At 43.1% G+C, this 25,876-nt stretch overlaps 1 protein-coding gene across 1 annotated transcript in view; it reads left to right on the top strand.

Annotated features, from left to right (window-relative positions):
• LOC109932135 (teneurin-3) overlaps positions 1-25,876 on the top strand; it is a 793,882-nt gene that overhangs the window by 271,502 nt on the left and 496,504 nt on the right. Inside the window, exons 4-5 of the mRNA XM_048594011.1 lie at positions 1,157-1,458; positions 19,508-19,789. Of these exons, the coding sequence (XP_048449968.1) occupies positions 1,230-1,458; positions 19,508-19,789 (511 nt within the window). The 5' untranslated portion in view covers positions 1,157-1,229. The remainder of the gene's footprint in view (positions 1-1,156; positions 1,459-19,507; positions 19,790-25,876) is intronic.

Below are 25,876 nucleotides of genomic sequence, written 5' to 3'. Positions count from 1 at the left end.
ATAACAATGCAATTAGGTCAAAGAAAACAAATAGATGGAAGTCAGTAGTATCAATATTGTTTAGGAAAATTGTTCAATGTTCTACTTAGTTAATAAAAGCATATAGTACCACTTCAGGCAGTTTATCTTTGGTGATTTTACATTAGGTTAGTGATGTAAAAAGTCAGTGAACAGCTTCATCAATAATGTGCCAACTAATAGGACATGAGCCCAGGAACTCTGTCAGAACTGTCAGCCCAGATTTTCAGGGGACGATTAAATACCTGACCTTATTTACCTTTATAAGCAAGCCTGCTCAAGTAGCTTCCAAAAGCAGTTTGTCTTTTAACATCATGTCTTGGGTGACCATCCAGCCACACACATTATCAGTCACCTTAAAAACCAGCACAGACTTCCAAAATAGTCCAGCTACCCCCAGTATGCAGGAGGATGCCATGTAGAGTTACAATTGTGGGAGTGGGAATAAGAGGGTAGATAATTTCCATTAAATTTAATCGCATCAACTTTGTATTGGTACTGGACTTTGTTAATCAAATTCCAAGACTGTCCCACAATTCACAAACTGGGAAACACAGATGTGTTCTAGTGACAAAAAGGTGAACACTTTTATTTTGATCCTGTCGTGAGCATGCGTGTTTTTGAATGACAGCTGTGAAGCCAACTTAATTTGATAACTGCTGTCATGGAAACGGTACTAAACCTGCTCCATTGGAGCCAAGCCAACACAGGAGCTGAGGCCCATCTTTCCCATCTCTCTATGACTTCCCATTGTTGTCGCCATAAAAATGGAAGTGGTCTGTTTCATTTGTTAATCTTTTCACCTGCCTTGCCATTCCTTACTTTCATTGCATTTCTCAGCTGCTACAAATGTAAACACGGAGAAGAGAGCAGAAACTCTGGTTAATCTGTTAACTATCTCAGGGATGTACTTTGCAGGTGCTGTTGCAGTCTTGGGGGAAATTTAAATGTGAAGAAAATAGATCCATAGTTTTCACATTTCACTGAATCATTTGTGAGACGATGCCTTCTGAATTATTCTTCCAGAAAACGTGTGGACTCTGAGCAATGTCGAAAAGGAGTCATGAAAAAGTGAGTGAAGGCAAAGGCAAGAGGTGTTTGCTGTCTTTTTGATCATGTTTTATTTTGTCTCGTGCAGGTCCTGCTGAGCTGAGCATCGAAAGGAGATTAGAGTGAGACAAGGGGAAGGTTGGACACATAATGCCTGAAGTATGGATGTGAAAGAACGTAGGCCTTACTGTTCCCTAACGAAAAACAGGCGCGATAAGGAGCGTCGCTTCACAAGCTCGTCAGTAGACAACGACGATTGCCGAGTACCCACTCAGAAATCCTACAGCTCCAGCGAAACACTTAAAGCCTATGATCACGATACAAGACTCCTGTATGGCAACAGGGTCAAAGACTTGGTTCACAGAGAGGCTGATGAGTACACAAGACCAGGTAAAACGAAAACTTCACTTTGCGTTGCATGATTCTTTACATCTGTGTGTTTTTGGTAATCCAGTGGCTATGCTACTGGCCTAGCAACTCAAAAGATTAAGAGTTTAACACCCACCCTGACAATTTTGACAAGTACACTGGATCAAACTGGCCAGCTCTCACCGTGGAAAATGGCCATGAAAGCTGCATAATCATTCATCCGGCTCAGCGATGTAATCCTGCTGCAACTACTTAGTTGGGCCTATGTGTGACTCCAAGCCTACAACATACAATTGACTATACATGACTGAAGGCCAGTAGGATGGGGCAATAATACCAGCTCATTACTGTTCCCATTTCCCCAAAACACAAGATGTCATGTACCTCATTGATATACTTCCTTCATAGAATCCCTACAGTGTGGAAACAGGCCCTTTGACCCAACAAATCCACACTGACCCTCAGAGCATCCCAGTCAGAACCATTCCCCTATAACCCACCTAATCTATACATCCCTGAACACTATGGGCAATTTAATATGGCCAACCCACCTAGCCTGCATTTCTTTGTGCTGTGGGAGGAAACCCACACAGACACAGGGAGAACATGCAAACTCCACACAAACAGTCACCCGAGGGTGGAATCAAACCCAGGTCCCTGGTGCTGTGAGGCAGCAGTGCTAACCACTGAGCCACCGAGCCACCCCAGCTTCTTTTGGAAATGATGGTCCACTTTTTGCCATATCCATCTGCCATTAAGGCAGCATGGCAATAAGGTACTGTTCACAATTTCTGAACTACGTGTTGTAAACAAAAAGCTGTCTTCACAACAACTTCCAGGGAAGTGATATAAATGTGATTCTAATTAGCACTGACTGTTCTGCACAGGTAGAATGAGAAAAGGAAACTAGAGAAAGATGAGCTTCAGTGAGTGAGAGTTGTAGCTGTAAAAAGGCAAGTCATTCCAAAGAGGCCAAGCTCACCAAGAGAGCAGATTCAAGCTAAAGTGAGGGATGAGTGAAGTCCCAGAGTGAATCTACTGCTGTAATTTACACATATTGTAACATACCCTCCACCAGCTGTCCTCATCCAGCTTTGAATCCTCCGATAATAGCCTCAACCTCAAACCTCCTTGTTGGGCAAATTTGTTCTCTTCTGTAATAGCTCATATCTCTCCACTCCCTGAGATACTAAGAGATCTGTCTATCCCAGCCTTAAAAAATATTCAGTAATGGCTCATATACAAACACATTGGGTGGAGAACTCCAAAGATTTAAAGATTTGAGCAAATACATTTCTCCTCAACTTAGTCTTAAATTAGAAAAGCAAGTACAGAGATCATTTTTTCACTCTCTATTTGGGGTTATTTTGGACTTCAGTCTGGTCTACTCTGGTATAAAAAGGTCAAAAATCCATTGAAGGAATCAAACAAAAAAAGTAGAACATGTCTAAAAGCGACATTTAGTACCAAAATGAAACTGAGAAAAGTTGGTAAAGAGCAAAATTCAATATGATAATGCTTTTACATCCTATCAAAAGGGAAAATTGATTTCGTCTTTTTTTGGCTGTTTTGATATTAGAATTTTGTCAAAAATCATTTCTGGTGTTATAGGAAAAACATGTAGAATATGAACTTGAATAGAGTATTGGCTAATTAATAGAAGACAGAGAGTTGGGATAAGGGGGGCCTTTTCAAGATGGCAAACTGTAATTAATGGTGTGCCACAGGGATCATACTGGACTCACAATTATTTGCAATTTACATTCATGATATAGATGAGGAAAGTGAATGTGCAATAAGCAGGTTTAAAAATGAGACAAAAATAGGTCACAAGGCAAGTAGTGAAGATCAAACATGGAGTCTGCAAGCAATATAGACAGGTTAAGTAAGGGGACAAACATTTGGCAGATGGGATATAATGTGGGAAAATGTGAAGTTATGCATTTTAGCAGGAAGAATAGAAGAGCTGAATATTATTTATCAGAGGAAAGACTGAAGAAAGCCACAGCACAGAAGGTTTTTAGAGTTCTTATGTATGAATCACAAAATGTTAGCATCCAAGTTCAGCAAGTATTAGGGAAAACAAATGGAATATTGGCCTTTATTTCAAAGGGAATAGAATATAAAGATAGGGATGTCTTTCTAAAACAAGGCACTAATCAGACTACAGCTGGAATACTGTGAGCAGATTTGATCCCCTTATCTAAGGAAAGATATACTGGCATTGGAGGCAGTCCAGAGAAGATTCACTGGGCTTGTTCTGGGTATGGAGAGGTATTCTTATGAGGAGAGTTTAATAGGTTAGCCTAGTATTTATTGGAGTTTAAAGGAATAAGAGAAGACCTTATTGAAGCATCTCTAAATTTGCAGCTGATGCTGATCTAGGCAGAAGGGTGAATTGTGAGAATGATGCTGAGTGACTTCAGACATTGACAAGTTGGCTAAATGGGCAAACACTTGGCAGATGAAATGTGAGGTAATGGTAGAAGAAACATGGAGAACCAACATAGGCTCAATGATACAACTCTGAGGGGAGTACAGGAGCAGAGGGTCCTCTGGGTTCATGTGCATAATTCTTTTGAGGTGGCCAAGTCAGTTGAAACAGTTGTTAAGAAGGCTTATCGGATCCAAGGGCTCACAAATAGAGGCATAGAGTATAAAAGCAAGGAAGTGATGTTTCACCTCTGCAAGCCATTGGTCAGACCACATTTGGGTATTGTGTTCAGTTATAAGCACCTTATTTAAGGAAAGCTGTTAAAGCCCGGGAAAGAGTTCAAAGGAGATTTACTAGAATGATGCCAGGAATGGGCGATTTTAGGTACAAGGAAAGATTAGTGAAATTGGATTTATTCCATTTGGAGCAGAGAAGATTAAGAGGTGACCTTATTGAGGCGTTCAAAACGATGAAAAATTTTGACATGGGACAAAAGGCCACTCTGTTTCCACCAGTTTATGTGACAGTAACAAAGGGGTCACAGTTTCAAAATTGTCAGCAAGAGAGCCAAGAATGAGATGAGGAGACACTTCTTTACTCAGAGAGTTGTGAGGATTTGGAATATGCTGCCTGGGAGAGTGGTGGAGGCTGATACCATTGGAAGTTCCAAAAGAGAGCTGGATATATATTTGAAAGTGATGAATGTAGAGGGCTATGGAGATAGAACTGATGTGTGTGATGACCTGAATAGCTCTTTCAGGAGCCAGTACAAGCATGATAGGCCCAAATGGTTTCCTTCCATTCTGTAAAATTCAATGATTCTATGTACGGTTTTTAGGAACCTTTACAGCATAAATGTGGAGAGATTGTTTTCCCTTGTGGACGAGTCTAGGATCAGAGCACATGATCTCAGAGTAAGGGGTTGCCCATTTCAGACAAAGTTGAGGCACCTAACAGTGCCAGGGACCTGGATTCGATTCCAGCTTTGGGCAATTATCTGCACGGAGTTTGTCGTTCTCCCTGTGTCTGTGTGGGTTTCCATCTGGTGCTTCAGTTTCCTCCTAGAGTCCGAAGAAGTGCAGATTAGGTGGATTGACCACAGCAAATTGTCTGTAGTGTCCAGAGATGTGCAGGCTAGGTGGGTTAGACATGGGAAATATGGAGATAGGGTGGCGGGGCTGGGTCTGGGTGGGATGCTGTTTGGAGGGTATGGGCTGAATGGCCTCTTTCCACACTGTAGGGATTCTGTATAAGGCAAAATAACATGAAAGTAAATTTTGCTGTGAAACTGGAACAGTTGCAGCTCATTCCATCTAGTAACTTTAAATTGAAGCTTCCAGGAGTGTTTGGTGCATTATTTTTCACTGCTGACTGCTCACCATCAGAGTATTTTTTATTTGCTCCTGGTGATGTGAACAGTGCAGGGAAGGCCTGCATTTATCACTCATTCCTAATTGTCCTTGAGAGGGTGCCTTGTTAGGCCCTCCAGTCCATGTGGTAGCCATATGCACACAGTGTTTTTGCTGTAGCAGCTTGATACCTGCTGAGTGGTGTGTCACGTAATTTCTGAGGCCAGTCACCCACATTATTGTCAGTCTGGGATCACTTGTAAAATGGCATAGTTCCTCCTGCTCGGCGTTTCCATCATTTTCCGTTCCAATGCCGAATTTCCTTCCCTGAGCGACCTTCGAGATCCAGATGGAGTCTCACAATAGTCCAGGAGTTTCATGACCATTATTATTAACAATTATACTTCAGATTTATTCACCTAATTTTAATACCCCAGCTGGCATGGTGAGATTATAAACTCATGCTTCTTGAGCATTAGTCTGGCACCTGGAGCCCTGGATTGGTGACATTACCTCTCTGTATTACCGCTTCTTCGAAACCAGCCCCTTTAAAGGTGCCCTGGCTGATTTGAGCATTGGCACGCTGATGCTGGCTCACAATCAGAAATTAGTTTGGATTCTCAGTCATAAAAGGTTGTCCAATATCACATAGCATGGCCTCATTTACTTGTAGGGCTCCACATGAAAGCATGCTCTTACTGCTGCTCACTCAGGGGTACTCGGTAGAAACTGAAAGTTCAGATGGAAACGCAGATCAAGTAGAAAGCCATGGGAGTTGTGGTTTCTCTTTCATGGAGCCTGTGTAAATGACCTGTTGCACAAATTGTCACAGGGTGCACTGCACTGAGGCTACCTCCCTACGTTTTCCCAAGTGTTTGAGTTGCTGGAATCATCAAAACAGGCCTTTCAGCCAATTGCATTTGTGTCAGCTCCCTTCAGTGGTGCCACACTTTGTAATCACACTTTTCCCTGTTAGTATTTCTAATTTTCTCAGTCAGGAGTTTGAATGCTCGCTCCTCCTTCTTACAAGGAGAACTGGACAGAATATTAAAAAAAAACATCTGTGTACCTCCTGGAAGCCAATCCAGTACAAGCAATGTAAGAGAGCAATGAGTTCTGAGGAAGGGTCACCGGACCCGAAACGTTGACTCTGATTTTTTTCTTCACAGATGCTGCCAGACCTGCTGAGTTTTTCCAGCAACTTCTGTTTTCGTTCCTGATTTACAGCATCTGTAGTTCTTTCGGGCATTTTTTTTCAATGCAAGAGAACATTGTCTATCAAAGAGACTCCACAAACCCCAACTGATAGATGTTTGCAGCCCATGTCAATAAGCAGTTTTAAAGCAGCATTCAGAGTTATCCAAAAGTCCCCTCCCTTCAGCCAGTTTTTCATCCAAATTTTCGGTTTTATTCAGGTTTCAGCTGAATGCAAAGCTTTCATTTCCTTTCTGAGGGGAGGGGTAAATAATGGTGACCATGGCACGTGGGGTGTGGAGAGACACATTATGATGTAATTCTAATGAAATGAAATGTCAGCCATTAAGAATGCACCTTACAGGTTGAAGACAAGAGAATTAAATTACAATTAGCATGTCAGTGTACCTAAAGCCATAAAATTTAAATCCCTTGAGACTAACAGGTTTCACACTAATATTAACTGACGTTTTACTAATTCCAGTCTCCAAAGATTTTAACGACTTGAATGATATATTCTTCCACACTGCTATCAGACTTTTGCATGGACCTCTCAAATGTTAATTCTGATCTCTCTCTCTGCACCTTCTCTGTGAATGTAACAGTGTATTTTGCTACCCTGGTGCACTTTGTATGGTGCGATCTGCCCGTGTAAAAGACCAAACAACACTTTTCACTGTTTCTTGGTACATGTGACAGCAATAAACCAATCAATCGATCAGTATACAAGAAGTTGAAAACACATTCTGGATTCGATCAAGAGAGATTTTTACTAAATGAGTAAAAAGACCAGAAAAGATGAGCTTAAAGCTGCCTTCCCAATTACAGCTAATGCATGCAAGTGCATGCAGCAGCAAGATAGGACAGCAAAGTGCCTTCTATTTTCCTTTATTTCCTTTCCTCCTTTCTTCCTTCCTCCTTACCTTCCTTTTTACCCTCGTTATCCAACACCTACCTACCAACCAATCAAAACGTTGTGCTTAAAGCAACAAATACTGGAGATCACAGGGGGTCAGGCAGCATCCATGGAGAGAGAGCAAGCCAGCGTTTCGAGTCTAGTTGACTCTTCATCAGAGCTGAAGTAATGTGTGGAGGGGATAGCATTGATCCTGTCGTTTGGGGGGAATGGCGTGTGGTGGTAGTGGATGGCGGTGGAGAAAAGACGTTGAGAGTTCAGGTTAAGTGATTGGAATGTGAGAATGGCAAAACAACGGTGTGTCTCCTGCCAGACTTGAAGGGACAGTAACGGGGGTTGGGGGGGGATGGAAATGGTAACAAGTTGAAAGAAAAGGAAGAAAAATTCATAATTTGAAGGTGTTGAATTCAATACTAAGTCCTGAAGGCTGTAAAGTGCCTAGTCTAATGATGAAATGTTGTTCCCCCAGTTTGCGCTGTGATTCGCTGGAACACTGCAGCATGCTGAGGACAGACATGCTGTGCTTTGTGTGTTTTATGAAGTGCCTTTTATAACCACAGGACCATTCTAATAAAGTATTGTTGTCATGAAGGAAGTGTACCTACTAATTCCAAATAGCAATATCATAAATGTCAAATAATGTGTTTTTTTTAAATGTTGGTATTGCCTATGACCGAGGGACTGGTGAAAACCTCTGAGTCTTCTCAAAAATAACGCTGTGGGTTCTTTTACATCCACCTGAGAGAGCAAACTCTTAGCTGGAAGACGGCCCTTGTTATGATCCAGCACTTCTTTGGTCTTCGACTAAAGTGTCAGTCCTCCCTCACTAATATATTGAAGCAAGTGAACCTCGATTATTTGTTCATGCTCCAGGAATGAGATTTCTAACCACAACCTATCCACTCACGGACAAATGAGTTCTAACTACCATGAGGGACAGCCTCTGATTCTGGCTGATTCTGATAACTTCCCACTAAGACCAATACTGTACCAACATACAATATGAAGGAACCTGGACAGCACTATTTACCTTCAAATATTTTCCTTTTGAGAGGTGATGGCCTAATGGTATAATCGCTGCACTGTTAATCCAGAGACCCAGATAATATTCTGGGGACCTGGGTTCAAATCCTGCCACAGCAGATAGTGGAACTTGAATTCAATAAGTATCTGGAATTAAGAATCTAATGGTGACCATGAATCCATTGTTGATTGTCAGAAAATCCCATCTGGTTCACTAATGTCCTTTAGGGAAGGAAACTGCTATCCTTACCTAGTCTGGCCTACACCTGACTCCAGACCCACAGCAATGTGTTTGACTCTCAACTGCCCTCTGGGCAATTAGGGAGGGGCGATATATACTGCCTGGCCAGCGATACCCTCATCCTGTGAATGAATAAAGAAAAAAATCAAGACAGACAGACCCCAGAACTACCAAGAACATAAACTCTGGGCTGTATGTTCAGGAATCTCACTTCCAGCAGTGAGTGATTAACTTTTTTTTTTGTCAATAAATCTGGATTGTTTGCTATTGTGAGATGTTTTGAAGTGAGATCTCGGATGTCACTTCCTGTTCTGGCCAATGGGCTGGATGTAATTCTGAGAGAGAAATAGATGGGTGTTACCAATTTGAGGTTGGTTTAGAAATACATTGGAAGTGGTTGGAAATGAGAGACTCATTGGGTAAATTTAGTATGAGATGTGGTATTGAAGCTTGATTCTGATGGAAATCTCTGTTGACCAGTTTGATTCTAGGGGCAGATCAGTACAGTTTGTATAACAGGTTTATGTCTTCTTGCATTTTTATTGCCAGTAAAGTCAATGATGCATTTCCAGTGATAGGAGATGAACTGCTACCTTGTTAGTAAAAACCGAAACAACTGCGGATGCTGTAAATCAGGAACAAAAACAAAGTTGCTGGAAAAGCTCAGCAAGTCTAGCAGCATCTGTGAAGGAAAAAACAGAGTTAACGTTTCGGGTCCAGTGACCCTTCCCCAGTTCTGAGGAAGGGTCACCGAAACCGAAACGTTAACTCTGTTTTTTCCCTTCACAGATGCTGCCAGACCTGCTGAGCTTTTCCAGCAAGTTTGTTTTTGCTACCTTGTTAGTATGTTTCAGACTTGCTCACGCTGTCAAGAACTACCTTCTTGCCTGAGGAAAGGCTAGATGGACATATGTTTCTGTTCCATATTGTTCTCCAGTGGCCTGTGCTGGAAACTACTGTCGAGGCCATAGAGATTGTCTTGACTGCCATGATGAGGCTGCACATACACACGTTGATGCATCATGTCTGACTGGCTTGGCTGAGCTGCCTGAAAGTGTGTTGAAATTCTTGAGTCTCCCAAAATCTCCGTCTTAACCATGCCATACTGTTAACGATGTCACTGAAATGAGTGATCCAGAGGCCTGCATTTGTAATCCTCAGAATGTGAGTTAAAATCTTTCCATGGCCATGAGAAAATTTTAGAATGCTTTTAAAACTCTGTAACTGAGAACAGGAACCAATAAAGTTGACGGTGGAGCTGTCAGATTGGTGTTATAAAGCTGAGCTGGCTCAGCGATATCCTTTGGTGAAGGAAATCTGCCATTCTTCCATCCTTGTGACTGACTTTAGTCCAATACCACTCTGTGAAGTGGCCCAGCAAGTCACACACTTGTGTCAGATCGCTACAAAGAGTAATTTGTGAATTATCCATTTGTGAATCTTCCTGAAGAGAATGACCACAGCAATACCTACTTCCTGAGAGAGACAATAATCAGTGCATGAGGGTTCAGGGCAGCAACACTGTTTTTAATCCCTGTCAAAAAAGAAACCAAAATAATCATTGAGGGTACAAGAGACAACAAGGTGCAGGGCTGGATGAACACAGCAGGCCAAGCAGCATCATAGGAGCAGAGAGGCTGGCATCCTTAGAAGAGGTTTCGCAGTGGGGTTAAAATCGAATCAGAGATAGTAGGAACTGCAGATGCTGGAGAATCCGAGACAACAAGGTGAGGGTGTAGTCTTTGTATTTTTCAAACTATACTTACAAATCTTCTGAACTAGGCCAGGATTTATGCCTCAGGCTAACATGTACCGTACGTACAGCCAGTCTGGAATGTGTGCAGTATTTGTTCTCAAAAAATGTTTTTGAATAAACATCAATGGGGAAAATGCGATGACAGGAGGATACAAACTGAAGGGCTGCGGCTGGTTGGAAACCCAATACACAGCGGGTGGCAGTCTTGAATCTGTCTTGAAGCCTCTGCCACAGTTTCAAAGCAGCTCTGATCAAACTCACACATGACATCCTATGAGATTGCCACAGAGATAAACTGTCCTCTCTCGCCCTCTCAACTTGTCTTCAGCTTGTTTAACATAGTTGACCACTACATCCCCCACTGTTGCCCAATTGGTGGGACTGCTCTCACCAATCTTATCTATCTCATCATTGCCGCAGAATTAGTGGAAATCATTGCTGCAGAGGGCTGTGGAGGCCAAGTCATTGAGTGTATTTAAGACAGAGATAGATAGGTTCTTGATTGGTAAGGGGATCAAAGGTTACAGGCAGAAGACAAGGCGAATGGGGCTGAGAAACATATCAACCATAGTCAAATGGTGGAGCATACTCGATGGACCAAATGACTTAATTCCACTCTTACAAGTTATGGTCTTATAGTCTGTTATGGTAGAGTTTCCATGGCAATCATCCAGAGCTGGGGATACGATGAGTTTCTAAAGCAGCAGCAATAACCTGTTTGATTTAACAGCAAAACTGCCGCTGTGTTCTGATTATCCCGGGGTACCAGACTGTTTATTGTAAATACATTGTTGCCTGAAGGTTGGAATCAGCTCCAATTGTACTGGATAGTTTGGTGGGGGCATGGGGGTGGGGAGTTGAGAGTGCAGGGGAAGAGGGGAATGCTACACTGCCTTACAAAGGAGACTATTCCCCTTGAACTCAGTTCTCCTTGGGGATCGGGGGAACAGATGTATTTTCTTGAGATGTTTTGCAGAGACTCACCCTTTTGCAACTTCACAATGCTCCAAGACATGGACAAACAAACTGCTTAACTGGATTAAGTACTCAACGTTGTCATTGATTCGATTGTTAGTTTTAAAGATTTTTCCATTCCATGTTACAAATGTGTAACTGAGCACGCAATGTGTATGGCTTGTTGTCAGACCCTTTAACCCTTTGTGGCCCAGAGCATCAGTGTGTAAATGAGGCAGTCTGTGAGTTCCAGGAGCCAGCAGGTGAGGACAGTGCTGGTGGGATTCTTCCCCACTCCAGTTTCTTCAGACCTGACTCAACAGACTCCTCATTTTTGCCATGAGTTTGCAGTCTAGACACATACTTCATTTGGTGCTGTCCAAGCATCTGCAAGATTACAATACCCCAGAGTGAGTACCTCTCAGAAACAAGTTGAAATATCTGATTTGGCATGGAACTCAGTGACCCTTGCCACTTGTAACAAAAGCTATCAAACTCTTGTGGGTTTATGCAACTGCTTGGGGTCGAACAAGACAGTGTGCAAACTTGGTGCCATATTTAACTGTGAGATGAACTCCCAACCACATAGCCCTGCCATCATTAAAACTGCCTATTTTTACCTCAGTGGCATCTCTTGACTGTGTCCTGCCTCAATTCTTCCATGACCAAAACTCTCATTCGTGCCTTTGTCACCTGTCGACTTACCTATTGTAATTCACTCCTGGCTGGCCTCTCATATTCTACCCTCTGCTGCCCATGGCTTAATTGGCATCAGGTCCCATCCATCCACTATGCCTGTGTTTTTGTCAAGTAACAATTTTAAAATTCTCATCATGGTTTTCAGATCCCTCCAGAGCTTAGCCTCTCGCAAAGTCTCTCCTCCAGTCCCACAGCCTTCCAAAATGTCCTCTAATTTCATGTTTCTCCATTTAATCACTCCACGATCAGCAACCATACGTTTTGCTGCCTGGTCTGTAAGCTCTGGAATTCCCTTCATAATCCACTCTGCCTCCTTACCTGACTTTCCTCGTTTAAGTAAAACCGATCTCCTCAACCAACATCTCCTTAAGTGACTCAGAATCAAATTATGCTCTACAGCACTCTTATTCTCTAGCCTTGGGACATTTCATGGATTTAAAGCTATTGTAGAAATACAAGCTGTTATTTGAAATTATTATTTTGCTCAGTGTCCTTTTCCCCATCTTGTCCACTTCTGGAACTCAGTCAGCTGACAGCTGTTAGCTATATCATGTTGAAGAGACCTTCCTGCATTTCGCTAGCAATTTCTGTTTGTACATCTGTATATATTAGCTGAGAGTGTGATGGCCAGTAGACTCAAAGGCCTGACCTGTTCCTTATCCAGCAGCTAACACTTCAGAAACAAGCTTTTTTTTTTATATGCTGTCTTTATTCATCCCTGCGCACAACAAAACCCAAAAGCCGAGAAGTGCAGAATCACAGAATCCTTACTGTGGAAGCAGGCCATTCGATCCATCAAGTCCACACTACCTCTCTCACCCAGACCCACTCCATCCCTGTAACTCCTCAATTTTAATGGCTAACCCACCTAGTCTACACATCTCTGGACACTGTGGGGCAATTTAGCATAGCCAATCCACTAATCTGCACATCTTTGGACTATGGGAGGAAACAAGAGCACCTGGAGGCAACCCACGCAGACACGGAGAGAACGTGCAAACTCCAAGGCTTGAATCAAACCCAGAACCCTAGCATTGTGAGGCAGCAGTGATAACCACTGAACCATCATGCTACCCCATGCAGTTGCTGTTGGTTTGTAGGAAATGTGCCGGCCAATTTGTAGACATGAAAAGATTGCAGAAACAACACTCAGGAAAATCAGTTGATAATCGCCTCAGTGATTGTCATTGGATGAATCTTCACCGCTGCTCATCACGTTGTGTGAGCAATCTGTGATAGCTTGGCTGCCACCATCCTCTTTTGTAGTCGAGATCTACAGGACCTGCTTGGTCTGGTGTGGTAGAGGAAAACTACTTGGTACTTTAATGGGAAAACACTCATGTCTTAAATGAGGTGTAATAAGTTGCATGATAGCAGCATGTGACATCAATATGATAGATTGTTACTAAGACAATGAGGGAGTTTCAGATGGTAGATCTTATTCCTTTGAGTTCCTCAGCTGTTTTCCCAACAAGACCATTTGAAATCATCGTAGTAGGTGCCATCATAGTAATGCACTCTTCCACATTAACCCTTCCAGATCCTTACATCCTTATACAACAACGATGTTGAGTGACGGAGAACTATTAACTCGTTCACCAGGGACCACTCCATGCAATTCTTCAAAATATCAAAGAATCTACTAGTTTTTCTTCTTTTACTCATCCCTGGGATGTGGGGTATCATGGGCTGGGCCAGCATTTATTATCCATCTCCAGTTGCCGTTGAGAAAGTAGAGTTGAACTGCCTGCTTGAACCGTTGTAATCTATTTGCTGGAGGTAGACACATAATGTCATTGGGGAGGGCATTCCAGGATTTTGACCCAGCCACACTTAAGACACAATGATATATTTACAAGTCAGGATGGTGAGTTGAAATCATGTCGTTCTCAAAGAGTTGACAGGGCTTTGGTTTGAACGCCTCATCTGAAAGACAGTATTTTTTCAGTACTACATTGGAGCGTGAGCTGGATTCTGCACCCAGTACCAAGGGATAAGAGTGAACAATGGCTAACAGTCACTGTTCATATTTTTACCAAGGGGATAATGAAATAGTGATCATGGGATTTTCCTGTGTGCAGCTCGCAGAGAAGGATAATTACATCATTCCAGTAGCTGCCCTGGTTAGACTCTACAGAGTAGCAATCACCCTTAGGACCTTAGTGAGAATCTTTAATAGTTTTCAGAAAATTAATTTTTACTGCTATGAGAATATACCAACATCAAAACTTAAGAAAATGTTTCATGTAGCTTCAGTTACCAGTAAACATTGGCTTTGTTGATCTCAGTTGAAACTATGGCTATGCAATGGGTCAAAAAAGAGTTGCCACAGTCCCAGAGAAATTTCTTCAATAAATAACAAAACTATTGATTTATTATAACAATGAGACTTATTCAATAAAGATCGAAGTCTTATTAACACACAGTTTGGAATATGACATTATAAATATTTACCCTTCTAAATAACCCAACACATATACACACACCAGAAAAACAAGAAAAGGAAACTTCCAGAGATCAACTTTGAGAAGAAACTATTTTGCCCATATACTTGTTAATTCTTATCGGATAAAAGGATACAATGAGAAATCTTCCAGATGGCTTTCAATCTGGCACATGGCACATAGAGACAGGTGTCATTCGTCACAGACGGTTGCCGTAAGACAGATGCTTTAGGATCTCTTTGGCTGCAGGTTGTTCAGGACATCAAGAGGAGGTCTTGTAGAAGCCTTTCAGGGAGAAAAACTGTTTCACTTGTCTCCCATTAGAGAGAGACAACTGGTAACAGCTTAACTCAGATAAGGTGAGATGTCAAGGAGGTGGGTTCTTCATGGTGAAGCCAGCTGGTTCGGGAATTGAGCCCATGCTGCGAGCATCATTCCTCATGACAAACCAGCCATCCAGACAACTGAGCTACCTGATTGCAGGACTCCTGCAATTAACCTTGGTGCATCTAAAACCAGGAACAAAAAGGAAGAGCTTACATATATAGAAACATTTTGCAATCTCAGGACATCCTAAAGCATTTCATAACCGAAGCGGCGAAGTCAGTGTCATGTCAGAAATGAGGCAGTAAATTTGCACACAGCAAGATCCCACAGACAGCAAAGTGAGAGAGACTCAGCCAGAGGCCCTGCTCCTGCTCCTGCTCACTGCTGAGCAGGTTGCGCTGTAAGTGGCTGTTTGGGTTGATTGAAAGTGACAGGATGGATGTTTGGCACATGAATATGTGGTGAATTTAACCTGTCTATTTTGGATGTTCACTTTTGAGCAGCAGCCACAAGTATGCGTGCAGAGTTAGATTTTTGATGGACAAGGGAGTTAAAAGCTACAGGGAGCAGACAGAAGACTGGAGTTGAAACCACAGCCAGGTTTGTCATGATGTTCATGAATAGTACAGCAATTTTGAAGGGCTGAATGGCCACATCATGCTCCTAAATCCAATGTTCCTATGTCCCAAAACATAAAGTAACAACCTAACAATTGGATTTATGATAGCATTGTTAGTGTTATAAACCAAGACACTGTTACAGGAATGTTATCAGACAGAATTGGACAGGGAGTTGCATAAGATATGTTAGCACAAGGGAGCAAAAGTTATGGGGCATCTTAATGGAAGGGAGGAGCAAGGCTGCGAGGCTTAGAGAGAGAAATTTGGAGTTAATGTCCCAGGCAGCTGAAGGCATGGTTCCCAAGACTGAGGCAATGCAAATCATAGGATCCCCAGTTCAGGACACAAGAGAAGGGAGAAAATTAGAGAGAACTTTATTTTCCAATCATATAATATTTCAGCTCCCAAAGGGTTAGCAAAATAAACCGTACACACCGCAATTTACCCTAATAACTGTTGCAGAACTGCAACAAATCCCCTGGATAAACAAAATTCGAGTTAAAAGTCTCTACTGAGCTGGGCAATGTCATTGTTCGAATGACATTGCACTGGAGACTGATATTTGGCTGCTTTTCTATTTGTTTCGCTTCATTAGGTCTCTGAAGCAATCAGTTAAGGTATTCCTGCATTGCAAATCCGTGACAGCTGACGTTTGATTTGCAGTTAATTATAGCGGTTGATTTTCATAATTTATAAGTCTCACTGTCAAACACCATTTAGCATTCCAGCTCTTGATAATGCTGAGTGGTGTAGGGTGATATGACCGGGGCAATGAACCAATTAACAGGCAGAGCTAACATTAAGTCAGCCAAGATTCTGCTGAAGTGACGTTCTGTTGAGGATTGTTTCAGAATGAGAACCTGGACTAGATTATAGCTGTTTGCAGCATTCTCATCCATTTCCTTCTCTAATTCCCTGTCCCGACAATGCTGATTTTCACATAGTGTTTCTAAAGTCAGCGGTTTCTTCTTTCCAGGAATGACAAACATGTAATTAAATGTGCAATTTAGGAGATTTAGAATTGGAATTCTCTCTTAATCTTCCTTCCAATGTTTGAGTACTGAGGACACATAACATCGGTGATCAGAGAGCACAGTCTTCTGTTTCTTGCAATGCATCCAGGGATCAGACATATACGCCAGAAAATCAGGCACCAATTATTGGAGAATTAGGTTCAGAATGCCAGGAGCTGGGTACGGTTTACCAGGGAATCCCTAAATGGTAAAGACATGCTCAAACACTGCAAGAGACTCAAGAGATGTGTCCTACAAGGAAAGTTACCACTCCAACTTAGTAACATATTGCCAGGAACAGTCTGGGGATATGTGATCACAGGTTCAGCGATGGCCATAGCCTTTTATGTCTTAGCATCACAAGTACACATCTAAATAACTCTGAAAAGTTATGAGGGTTTTTGCTTCGACCACCTTTACAGTGTCAGATTCCCACCACCATCTGGGTGAAAAGCTTTTTCACACATCTCCACATCCTGTTCCTTACCTTAAATCTGGTCATTGCTCCTTTCACCAAAGGAAAACATTCCTTCCTGTTACTTTGTATCTGCTTATTATAATTATTTCCTTCTCAGTCATGTCCCCCCTCAATCACTCTGCTCCAAGGAAAACAACTTGAGCCTATCCAAACTCTCTTCATCAGTAAAACTCTCCAGCGCAGGCAACATCCTGGTAAATCCGCTCCCTGCATCCTCCCCAGTGCCATCACATCACTCCCATAATATGATCAAAGGATAGCACACAATATTGTAGCTGTGAGCTAACCAACTTTTTGTACAGTTCCATCATAACCTCTCTGCTCTTAGGGCAGGTGACCAAAGGTTTGGTCAGACAGACAGATTTCAAGAAGTATTTTAAATAAAGAAAGAGGTGGAGAAGTTTAAAGAGGGAATCCCTGAACTTAGGACTTACACACAGACTGGCAGAGTGTGGGAATTAATGAATACTCATGAGTCTAAAATTGGGGGAGGATACTATCTCAGATGATTGCAGGATGAGATGAGAGAGATAGAAAGAGGCGAGGCCATAGGGAGATGCAAAAGCACAAATAAAAATTCGAAAATCAAAGCGTTGCTAAACTGGGGGCCTGTGTTGGCCAGTGAACAGAGGAGTCATGACTGAACAATACCTGGTGCGAGTTTGAACACAGGCAGCAGAGTTAAGGAGGTCTCCAGTTTAAAGAGGGTGTAAAGTAGAAGGTCAGTCAGGAGTGGGTGAGAAGCTGACTGAAGCTACTGATTTTACACTGTCAGGTAGAATAACAATTTGGATGAGAACACAGGAAGCGTGGTTAATAAGTGTGTGGATGATACCAAAACTGGTGGTGTAGTTGACAGTAAGCAAAGTTATCTAAGGTTACAAAGGGATCTTGATTAATTTGGCCAATGGACTGAAGCGTGGCAAATGGAATTTAATTTAGGTAAATGAGAAGTGTTGCATTCTGGTAATATGAACAAGGGCAGGACTTACCCAGTAAATGGTAGGGTCCTCGGAGTGTTGTAGAACAGACAGCCCTCGCAGTTCAGGTACGTAATCCCTTGAAAGTGGCGTCACAGGTGTTTGACACACTTGCCTTCATTGGTCAGACCATTGAGTATAGGAGAGAGTTGCTTTGAATATGAGTTGCTGTTCCTGCAACCTTCGGGTGACATCGTTGTGGCACTGCAGGAGGCCCAGGATGGACATGTTGTCTGAGGAATGGGAGGGTTTGAATATGAGTGTTGGGACGCCATGTTGCAGTTTCACAAGACATTGGTGAGGTTACTTTTGGTGTACTATGTACAGTCCTGTTCATCCAGCTTTCGGAAAGATATTATTCAATTGGAGAGGGTGCAGAAAAGGTTTACAAGGATGTTACTGGGACTGCAGGGTTTCAGTTATAAGGAGAGGCTGGCTAAGTTTTTTTCACTGGAGCATAGCAGGTTGAGGGTTGACCTTACAGAGCTTTATAAAATCATGACCGGCATAGATAAAATGAATAGCACCGATCTTTTGCCTAGGGTTGGAGAGTTCAAAACTGGAGGGCATAATTTTAAGGTGAGAGGAGAAAGATTTAAAAGAGTCCTGAGGGGCAACTTTTTGCACAGAGGGTGGTTTGTATGTGGAAGGAACTGCCAGAGGAAGTGGTGGATGCAGGTACAGTTACAACATTTAAAAAACATTTGGACAGATACGTGAACAGGAAAGGTTTAGAGGGATATGGGCCAAATGCAGGCAAATGGGAGTGGTTTAGTTTGAGAAACCTGGTCGGCATGGACGAGTTGGACCAAAGGATCTGTTTCCGTGCTGTATGACTCTATGGACCTTGGGTTCCCTCTGTGCAAGAGCTGGCCAATTGCATGAGACATTCAGACACAAAGTGATTCTGAGTGATTCTGAATGAGTCTGGATGCAGGTGGCTGGTTATGTGGGAAGGAACCAGAAGGTGGGTGGGGGGGGTGGTGGAATGTTTTTTTGAAGTGGTAAGGTATTCTGTGATCAGAACTAAGGGGAGTCTCTGAAAAGCTGTTTCAGGTGGTTCTATCATCACTCTAATGGTCTATAACACTAAGAGCACAGCACATTCTTTTAAAAGCTCCGATAGGAATCTCAGCCTTCAAACGTACTCTTTTGTGACAATTGTCATCACTAATGCAGTTTAGCAAAGGCCCTAAAGCATTGTTTCAGTAAACTTGGCGGATTGGAGACAAAGGGCCTGCTATCATTTTTCACACCTTGTGTGCCCATCCCAATTCTCCATCCATTGTCCGGAAAGCTGTTTGCAAAGTGTTCTCCCAGCCCCCAATGTCTCCTGTACCCTGCCAATTTATTTTTGTTTGGCACCTGAATGGAGGTGACAGGGGAGTGCTTGAGATGATAAAGCAGGGCTAAGCTGCTGCGATGCGTGTGAATGCTGTGGAATGCAGCAGACAAAAGAACAGGTCTTGATCACCCCACACCATCAATTTAAGTGCTCACCCCTCTGTGGAATCTGAAACCTCTGTGGTTGTGACTGTGTGTCTGTGTGTTTATTTGCTTTAGCTTTTTTTTTCCAACGTTTTAAACGGGGGAGAGCAGGGGAGAAAGCAAAGCTCACTTCCTCTATTATTTCCACGACTAGGGGCAAATTTCTCCCTGAGGGAACTGGGAATCTGTGAGCCTGCCACTCGCCGGGGGCTGGCGTTCTGTTCAGAGATGGGGCTCCCCCACCGAGGATACTCCATGAACGCAGGCTCCGACGCTGAGACGGAGAATGAAGGTGTGATGTCCCCGGAGCACGCCATGAGGCTGTGGGGCAGGGGGGTCAAATCCGGACGCAGCTCCTGCCTATCCAGTCGTTCCAATTCAGCTCTCACACTAACCGACACAGAGCATGAGAACAACAAGTCAGACAGTGAGAACGGTGAGTTTCAAAGCTTCTTTCAAATTCCAAGTACATTTGCTGGCAGTTTCTCTAATTTTTCTCAATCCTCACAGGAACAAGTCCCCATATTCCATATTTTTCCAGAGGTGTCATGCCCCTTGAAATGCTGCTGTTGCCCCAGATCAATACGGACATGGGGGCCAGGTGCCTCCAACACTGTTTTGGATACATCTTTGAGGTGGAACTTTGCTTAAATCATGATTAATTTGCCTTGCAAATTCTCTGCTAGCATTGATGACAGCCTGGGCTCAGGGGCTAGGAACTCTTGCGAGATTAATGAGGATTTGATGGATTTAGTTTATAAAAGTGGGGAGGGCAGGGGGTGAGGGGAGAAGATAGTCAGATTTATATCCACTGTGCCACCTGTATAATCTCAGGAGAGGTGCAAACGCAGCTCACGGAGATCAAACGATCCCCCGAGCCTGCCTCAAATCGAAGGTATCTTTGTACATTCCTCGTCAAGGAAACTCGGCAGAGATGTATAGATTCTTGTGTATGGATGAGTAACCACAGAGGACACTTTATTAATGATGCTGGCAGGGAGAGAATGGGGGTGATTGGAAGTTGGAACACAAATTCATCATGTTTAGAAAGCAAAGGTAATGCAAGCAGTTGAAATTGTGTTCCATTTCAAAACATTTCAAAAAGTCTGTCTTGCGAACTGTGTGGAGCAGATGTTAGTACAGCTTTTGGAGGTCATTGAACTTGAGTACTCACTTCGATTCAAAACTCAAAAGCCTCAAGTCTTCACCTGTACAGCTGCTTGAACTTTATAGTACTGCTGCTAATTCCTGGTGTCAGTGATGTGCACAATTGGCAACAGCGTCAAAGTGAACAGGGAATTTGCCTGACAGCACTAGCACAGTACTGAGTCGTGATGCCATGGGGTAGTTAAGGTTCCCCTCAGCAGTCTAGTCAAGCCACTGAGCCAGTTCACTGGTGTCAGTGTGCTTTTGACCCGAAACTGGTGCACAGTGCTCAGTTTGGCATTCAGCGTTGAGCTCAAAGTTCACAATACCAATGCGGGGTGCTCTCACATCTGCAATGGACTGGAAGAACAGGGGATAGAGGAGGTTAATATTGGGCACTGGTGGAGACCAAAACCACGTTCACAGCACATACGGGAGGGATGTGTGAAGATCTGTACGCTACATGAAGTCCATATCCATCCCCAACAGAAGGGTGGAGCAGTTGCTTTGTGGTAAAAAGAGATTCGGTGTCATTAGGAAATGGTGACACATTGTTGATTGATTTCACACAAAACCCTGTTAACTTCGACGACACTGTCAGTGCTGTACATCATTGTTGCAGAATGTTTGCTGAGCAAACTCTACTTTCCTGGTGATTATGTATTACCGGACTTGCTGGAATCTCGCAGCTCCATGGCAATAGGGTATGTTACAAAACCACAATCAGTTTCCTACAGTCAAATATACTGAAGGCATTTAAACATTCAAGCTGCTGTATTCAGTCGAATAGTAAATTGTTTGATTCAGTCACTTTTGGCACGCGGATACAGATTTGTCTGTACTTGATGGAGTATCACTAATGAAAGTTTAGGCAGAGCATGCTCCCTGTCTTGGAGCAATACCCGATGCAGAGGGCTGTCATCCTACCCCACGGATGCCTTGTGAGTATTCCATATCTTCAAACTGCAGCAACAGGTACAAAGCCGATGTGTTGAGCTGCGGTGGACATGGGAGCTTAGTTCCACAATTACTGTCCCAATTTCTAACCCCTGCTTCTAACCTGAGGAGTAAGAGGGCAGTACTGTCTCAGTGGACCTACTCACTGCCCACACCGTAACATCACACAGTGTTCAGGCTGGCTGGTGGGTGCAGCCCAAGGTAACTGATCCCAACCATCACTGTGGGGTGGGGAGTTAGGGGGCTCTGACAGCAAGCCTGACTGGGGAGGCTGCCCAGGACTGGAGTTTACTGGTGACTCTTATCTGTTCTTCCAGATTCGCGGGGAAACCTGAAAACACAAACAGCAACTTGCCTTAGAGGTTACCCGCCCAGTCTTCTCATGTCTGATGCCAGCCTTCTCTGACAATGCCCACACTGGTCAGTTGACACTGAGATTGCAGTACCAAACCAGAGTGAAGGACAGTGGACTTCAAATATCCCATTCTTGCTACATACTGCAGGGATTGTGAAGTAGTGGGATAGTTGTGAAGGTTCAAAATTGCATCTGCAAGTGTCAGGGAATTTTATAATTGAAGCCGTAAATGCTGTAAATCAGGAACAAAAACAGAAGTTGCTGGAAAAGCTCAGCAGATCTGGCAGCATCTATGAAGAAAAATCAGAGTTAACGTTTCAGGTCCAGTGACCCTTTCTCAGAAGAGTATAGTTCCTGTGTATAGTTCTGAGGAAGGGTCCGGACCTAAAATGTTAACTCTGAGTTTTTCTTCACAGATGCTGCCAGACCTGCTGAGTTTTTCCAGCAACTTCTGTTTTTGAACTTTATAATTGGCTTGGTGGTAAGGTGGGTGAAAATCCAGGCTTAAAAATCACAAATCACTGCAAATCTTGGCTCTCCAGATTACCCTACAATTCAGAAAATGTCTACATCATATTCTTACATCTTTGCTCGCGTAACCAACAGTTTACTACCAGTGAGTGGTCAAAAAGTTAAACAGAATCCATATCCATGTTTAAGAATTATTGGCATTCACCAGCCTATTGCATTAGATTGCAGTTGCAAACGCGTGGTATTCATTTTCAGATCCACTGGTTCAACCATTTAGATATGCTTGCTAACTGCTCAAATGCCAATTCTGTTAAATTGAAGGTGGGACTTTAAGCAAGTAAAGGACAGTCAGCTTGGCAACAGTTATGGCTTTGGGGCTTTGATATTGCTACCACTGCAGGTTAGAGCCATGAAAAAAATGGACAGGCAGATTTCTCTAATGGGTTTTATCTCATTTAAATTTTCGCTGAAAATTGTGTCACATGTCAGAAACCAAATCGCGGTTTGTTCAGTGACATTTGCTGCTTATCAATCCAATATTAATGTCAACTTAGTTTTAGTTTTGAGTGAAATGGTATTGCAATGCTCTGTGGATCCACTTCAATACAAACTATTCGTCTAAGAGAAGCAAAACCTTTCCTGTATATAGCAATGGCTGCACAGGCACATTGACTTCTGAAGCTTGGCCTGATCTGAATCTGCCAGGGTCTTATCAGTTCGGGTCATTAAGTTCTGACCTATGCTGGACACATGCAAGGCCTTGTACTTGGAAACAAAATCAGCAGAAGTACGTAAGAGGCTCTTGGTTTGTGGCCTTCTGGCTGCGGTCAACAAAGAGAAACTAAAAGGTTCTACTCTGTGTCTCACTTTACTGAAAGGATATAACTTGGTATTACAGCACTTGGCCCATCGCGTCTTTGAGAAAGCTTTCCAATTTGCTTCACTTCTTTGCTTGTTCCTCATAGCCCTGTCAATGTTTCATTTTCCAGTATACTATCAACTTTCAAGCATTGCTGTTGAATATGCTTCCATCTGGCTGTGCATTTCAAATCAGAACCACTTGCTGTGATCAACAAATGTCCTTTTACCTCAGGCCTTGCAATCTGCCAAGAGATGGCTGTGAGATCAAAATTCTGTTGCTTTGGGTGTCCTTCCGGTGCTGGAATAAGCAATGGTGAAAGGATCACTTACAAGTGCCCAACACATGAGCATCTCTAATATTTTCCTGAGCTGACTGCAGGCATAAGTACTTTCTTCCCCTCCGTCCCCAAAAGACCTGCTGGGAAACCTTCCAAAATGAACTCTTAGTCTTGCGAGCCCCTGTCTCTTTTCCTCACCACAGTGTCCCAAGATCAGACTGTTTACCGGGCATATATCTTAAAAGTCCATTCAGAGGATAAGGGCATCATTGGCAGAGCTGGCATTTCTTGCCCGTCACTAATCACTCCTGAGGGAAGTGGTGCTGAGCACCCATCTTGAATTAATACCAGCTTCAACCGTGGAGCTTGCTCAGTTACTTTATTGGTACATTTGGACTTGGAGTGACAGCCGAAGTAAAGATGATAGATTTCCTTTCCTGAAGGGCTTGTGTGAACCAGATGTGTGTTTCACCACGATCCAGTAGTTCCATGCTGTTCGTTGTTGAGACTAGCTTTTTATTCCAGATTTATTTGACAAACAGAATTCAAGTTCCTCAGCTGCCATGGTGGGATTTGAATTTATGTCTCAAAAATTTCTGTTCCCAGCCAGTGCACTATCAGCCAAATAATGTAATGGTCAGGGTACCATGCAGTACGGTGGGAAAACAAAATTTATACAAATGAGCCTGATCACCTCATTTAAATAGGTTTAATAAGACTCCTCCCCAAATTAGGGCCAAAAATCTAACCAAATCAGGCACCCAGTAAGTAATAAGATTTTTTTGGTACACTTTTGTGTTGGTTTTGCCCCATTCACATTGAGACAAAATTTATCTTCAGTTTGAAGTTGCATAACCTAAAATATTGATAGTTTCATTTTCTCATTGGCAAGAACAGCTTGCGTTTATGTTACAGAGATAGTCGGAACTGCCGATTGGGGACCGCTTTGTGGAACACCTACTCGGTTTGCAACAAACAACTGCACCTCCCAGTCGCGAACCATTTCAACTCCCCCTCCCACTCCTTGGACAACATGTCCATCCTGGGCCTCCTGCAGTGCCACAACGATGCCACCCGAAGGTTGCAGGAACAGCATCTCATATTTCGCTTGGGAACCCTGCAGCCCAATGGTATCAATGTGCACTTCACAAGCTTCAAAATCTCCCCTCCCCCGACCGCATCCCAAAACCAGCCCAGCTCGTACCCGCCTCCCTAACCTGTCCTCCCACCTATCCACTCCTCCCACCTCAAGCTCCACCCCCATCTCCTACCTACTAGCCTCATCCCGCCTCCTTGACCTGTCCGTTCTCCCTGGACCGACCTATCCCTTCCCTAACTCCCCACCTACACTCACCTTTACTGGCTCCATCCCCGCCTCTTTGACCTGTCTCTTTCCTCTCCACCTATCTTCTCCTTTATACATCTTCTATCCGCCTCCCCGTTTCTCCCTATTTATTTCAGAATCCCCTTCCCCTCCCCCATTTCTGAAGAAGGGTCTAGACCCGAAACATCAGCTTTCCTGCTCCTCTGATGCTACTTGGCCTGCTGTGTTCATCCAGCTCTACACCTTGTTATCTCTTGCATTTATGTGGATCGTTTACCATCGTCAAATATCCCAAAGTGCTATTCAGGAAGTGAGTTTGGACAGGATTTGTCACTGAGCTACACAAAGAGATATGAGAGCAGTTTGAGGCAGGGTGTGAGACGTGGTTTAAGACAAGAAGAGATGCATTGAGATTTAGTGGAGGGGGAGTTCAAGAGTTTAGGGCCTGGGCAGCTGGATGCATTGTTCACAATGGTGAAGCGAAGGAAATCACGGATGTGTGATACACAACAAAAGCAGTCCATTCCCCATGAAGTGCCTCAGCAGTCCTGAGTCGATGAAAAGAAATGCACATTCATTCTTTCCACACTGAACATTGGTGTGGCTGGTTATTCAAATATAATATAATAAGGCATAGCTACCAACCTAGATTGGGCCTCCTTTTCTGTTTCCAGGTTGCAATCTTGTTAATCTGACACTGCGCCAGTCTAGGGTGGCATTCTAAACTGTCCGGTGTTATACTTCAATATTTCACTTCCATCAGTTCAGTAAAAATTCACACCTGCATCGCATGAACTTTGCAATGGGTGCAAAGTAACGTCATAGAAAGTGATGACATCCTGTGGAATTGTGCAGCAACTCAATCAACCCCTTCATGAGGGCTGAGAAATTTTTCTTGAAAGAATTATATTGATGAGCCATTCTCTTTTCTCTCTCGTTCCACTCCACATTTTCTGACAGAGGAAGGGGGATTTGGAGCATCTAAATGAATAAAAATGAGGTTTAAATTGAATGCTTTGTTTTTTTCTCTATCTGTTTCTAATCAATATGTTTGAATGCTGAAAGCTAATGGCTTCATTGGATGAAGTGGGGTGGGAGTTACTGCCTATAACAGTCAATGACAGAGTGAGG

This window comes from Rhincodon typus, chromosome 3 (genome assembly GCF_021869965.1).
Source record: "Rhincodon typus isolate 14 chromosome 3, sRhiTyp1.1, whole genome shotgun sequence".
NCBI classification, from domain to species: Eukaryota; Metazoa; Chordata; class Chondrichthyes; order Orectolobiformes; family Rhincodontidae; genus Rhincodon; species Rhincodon typus.
Note: the sequence above shows the minus strand (reverse complement) of the source record. Positions and strands in the feature narration are given on the sequence as shown.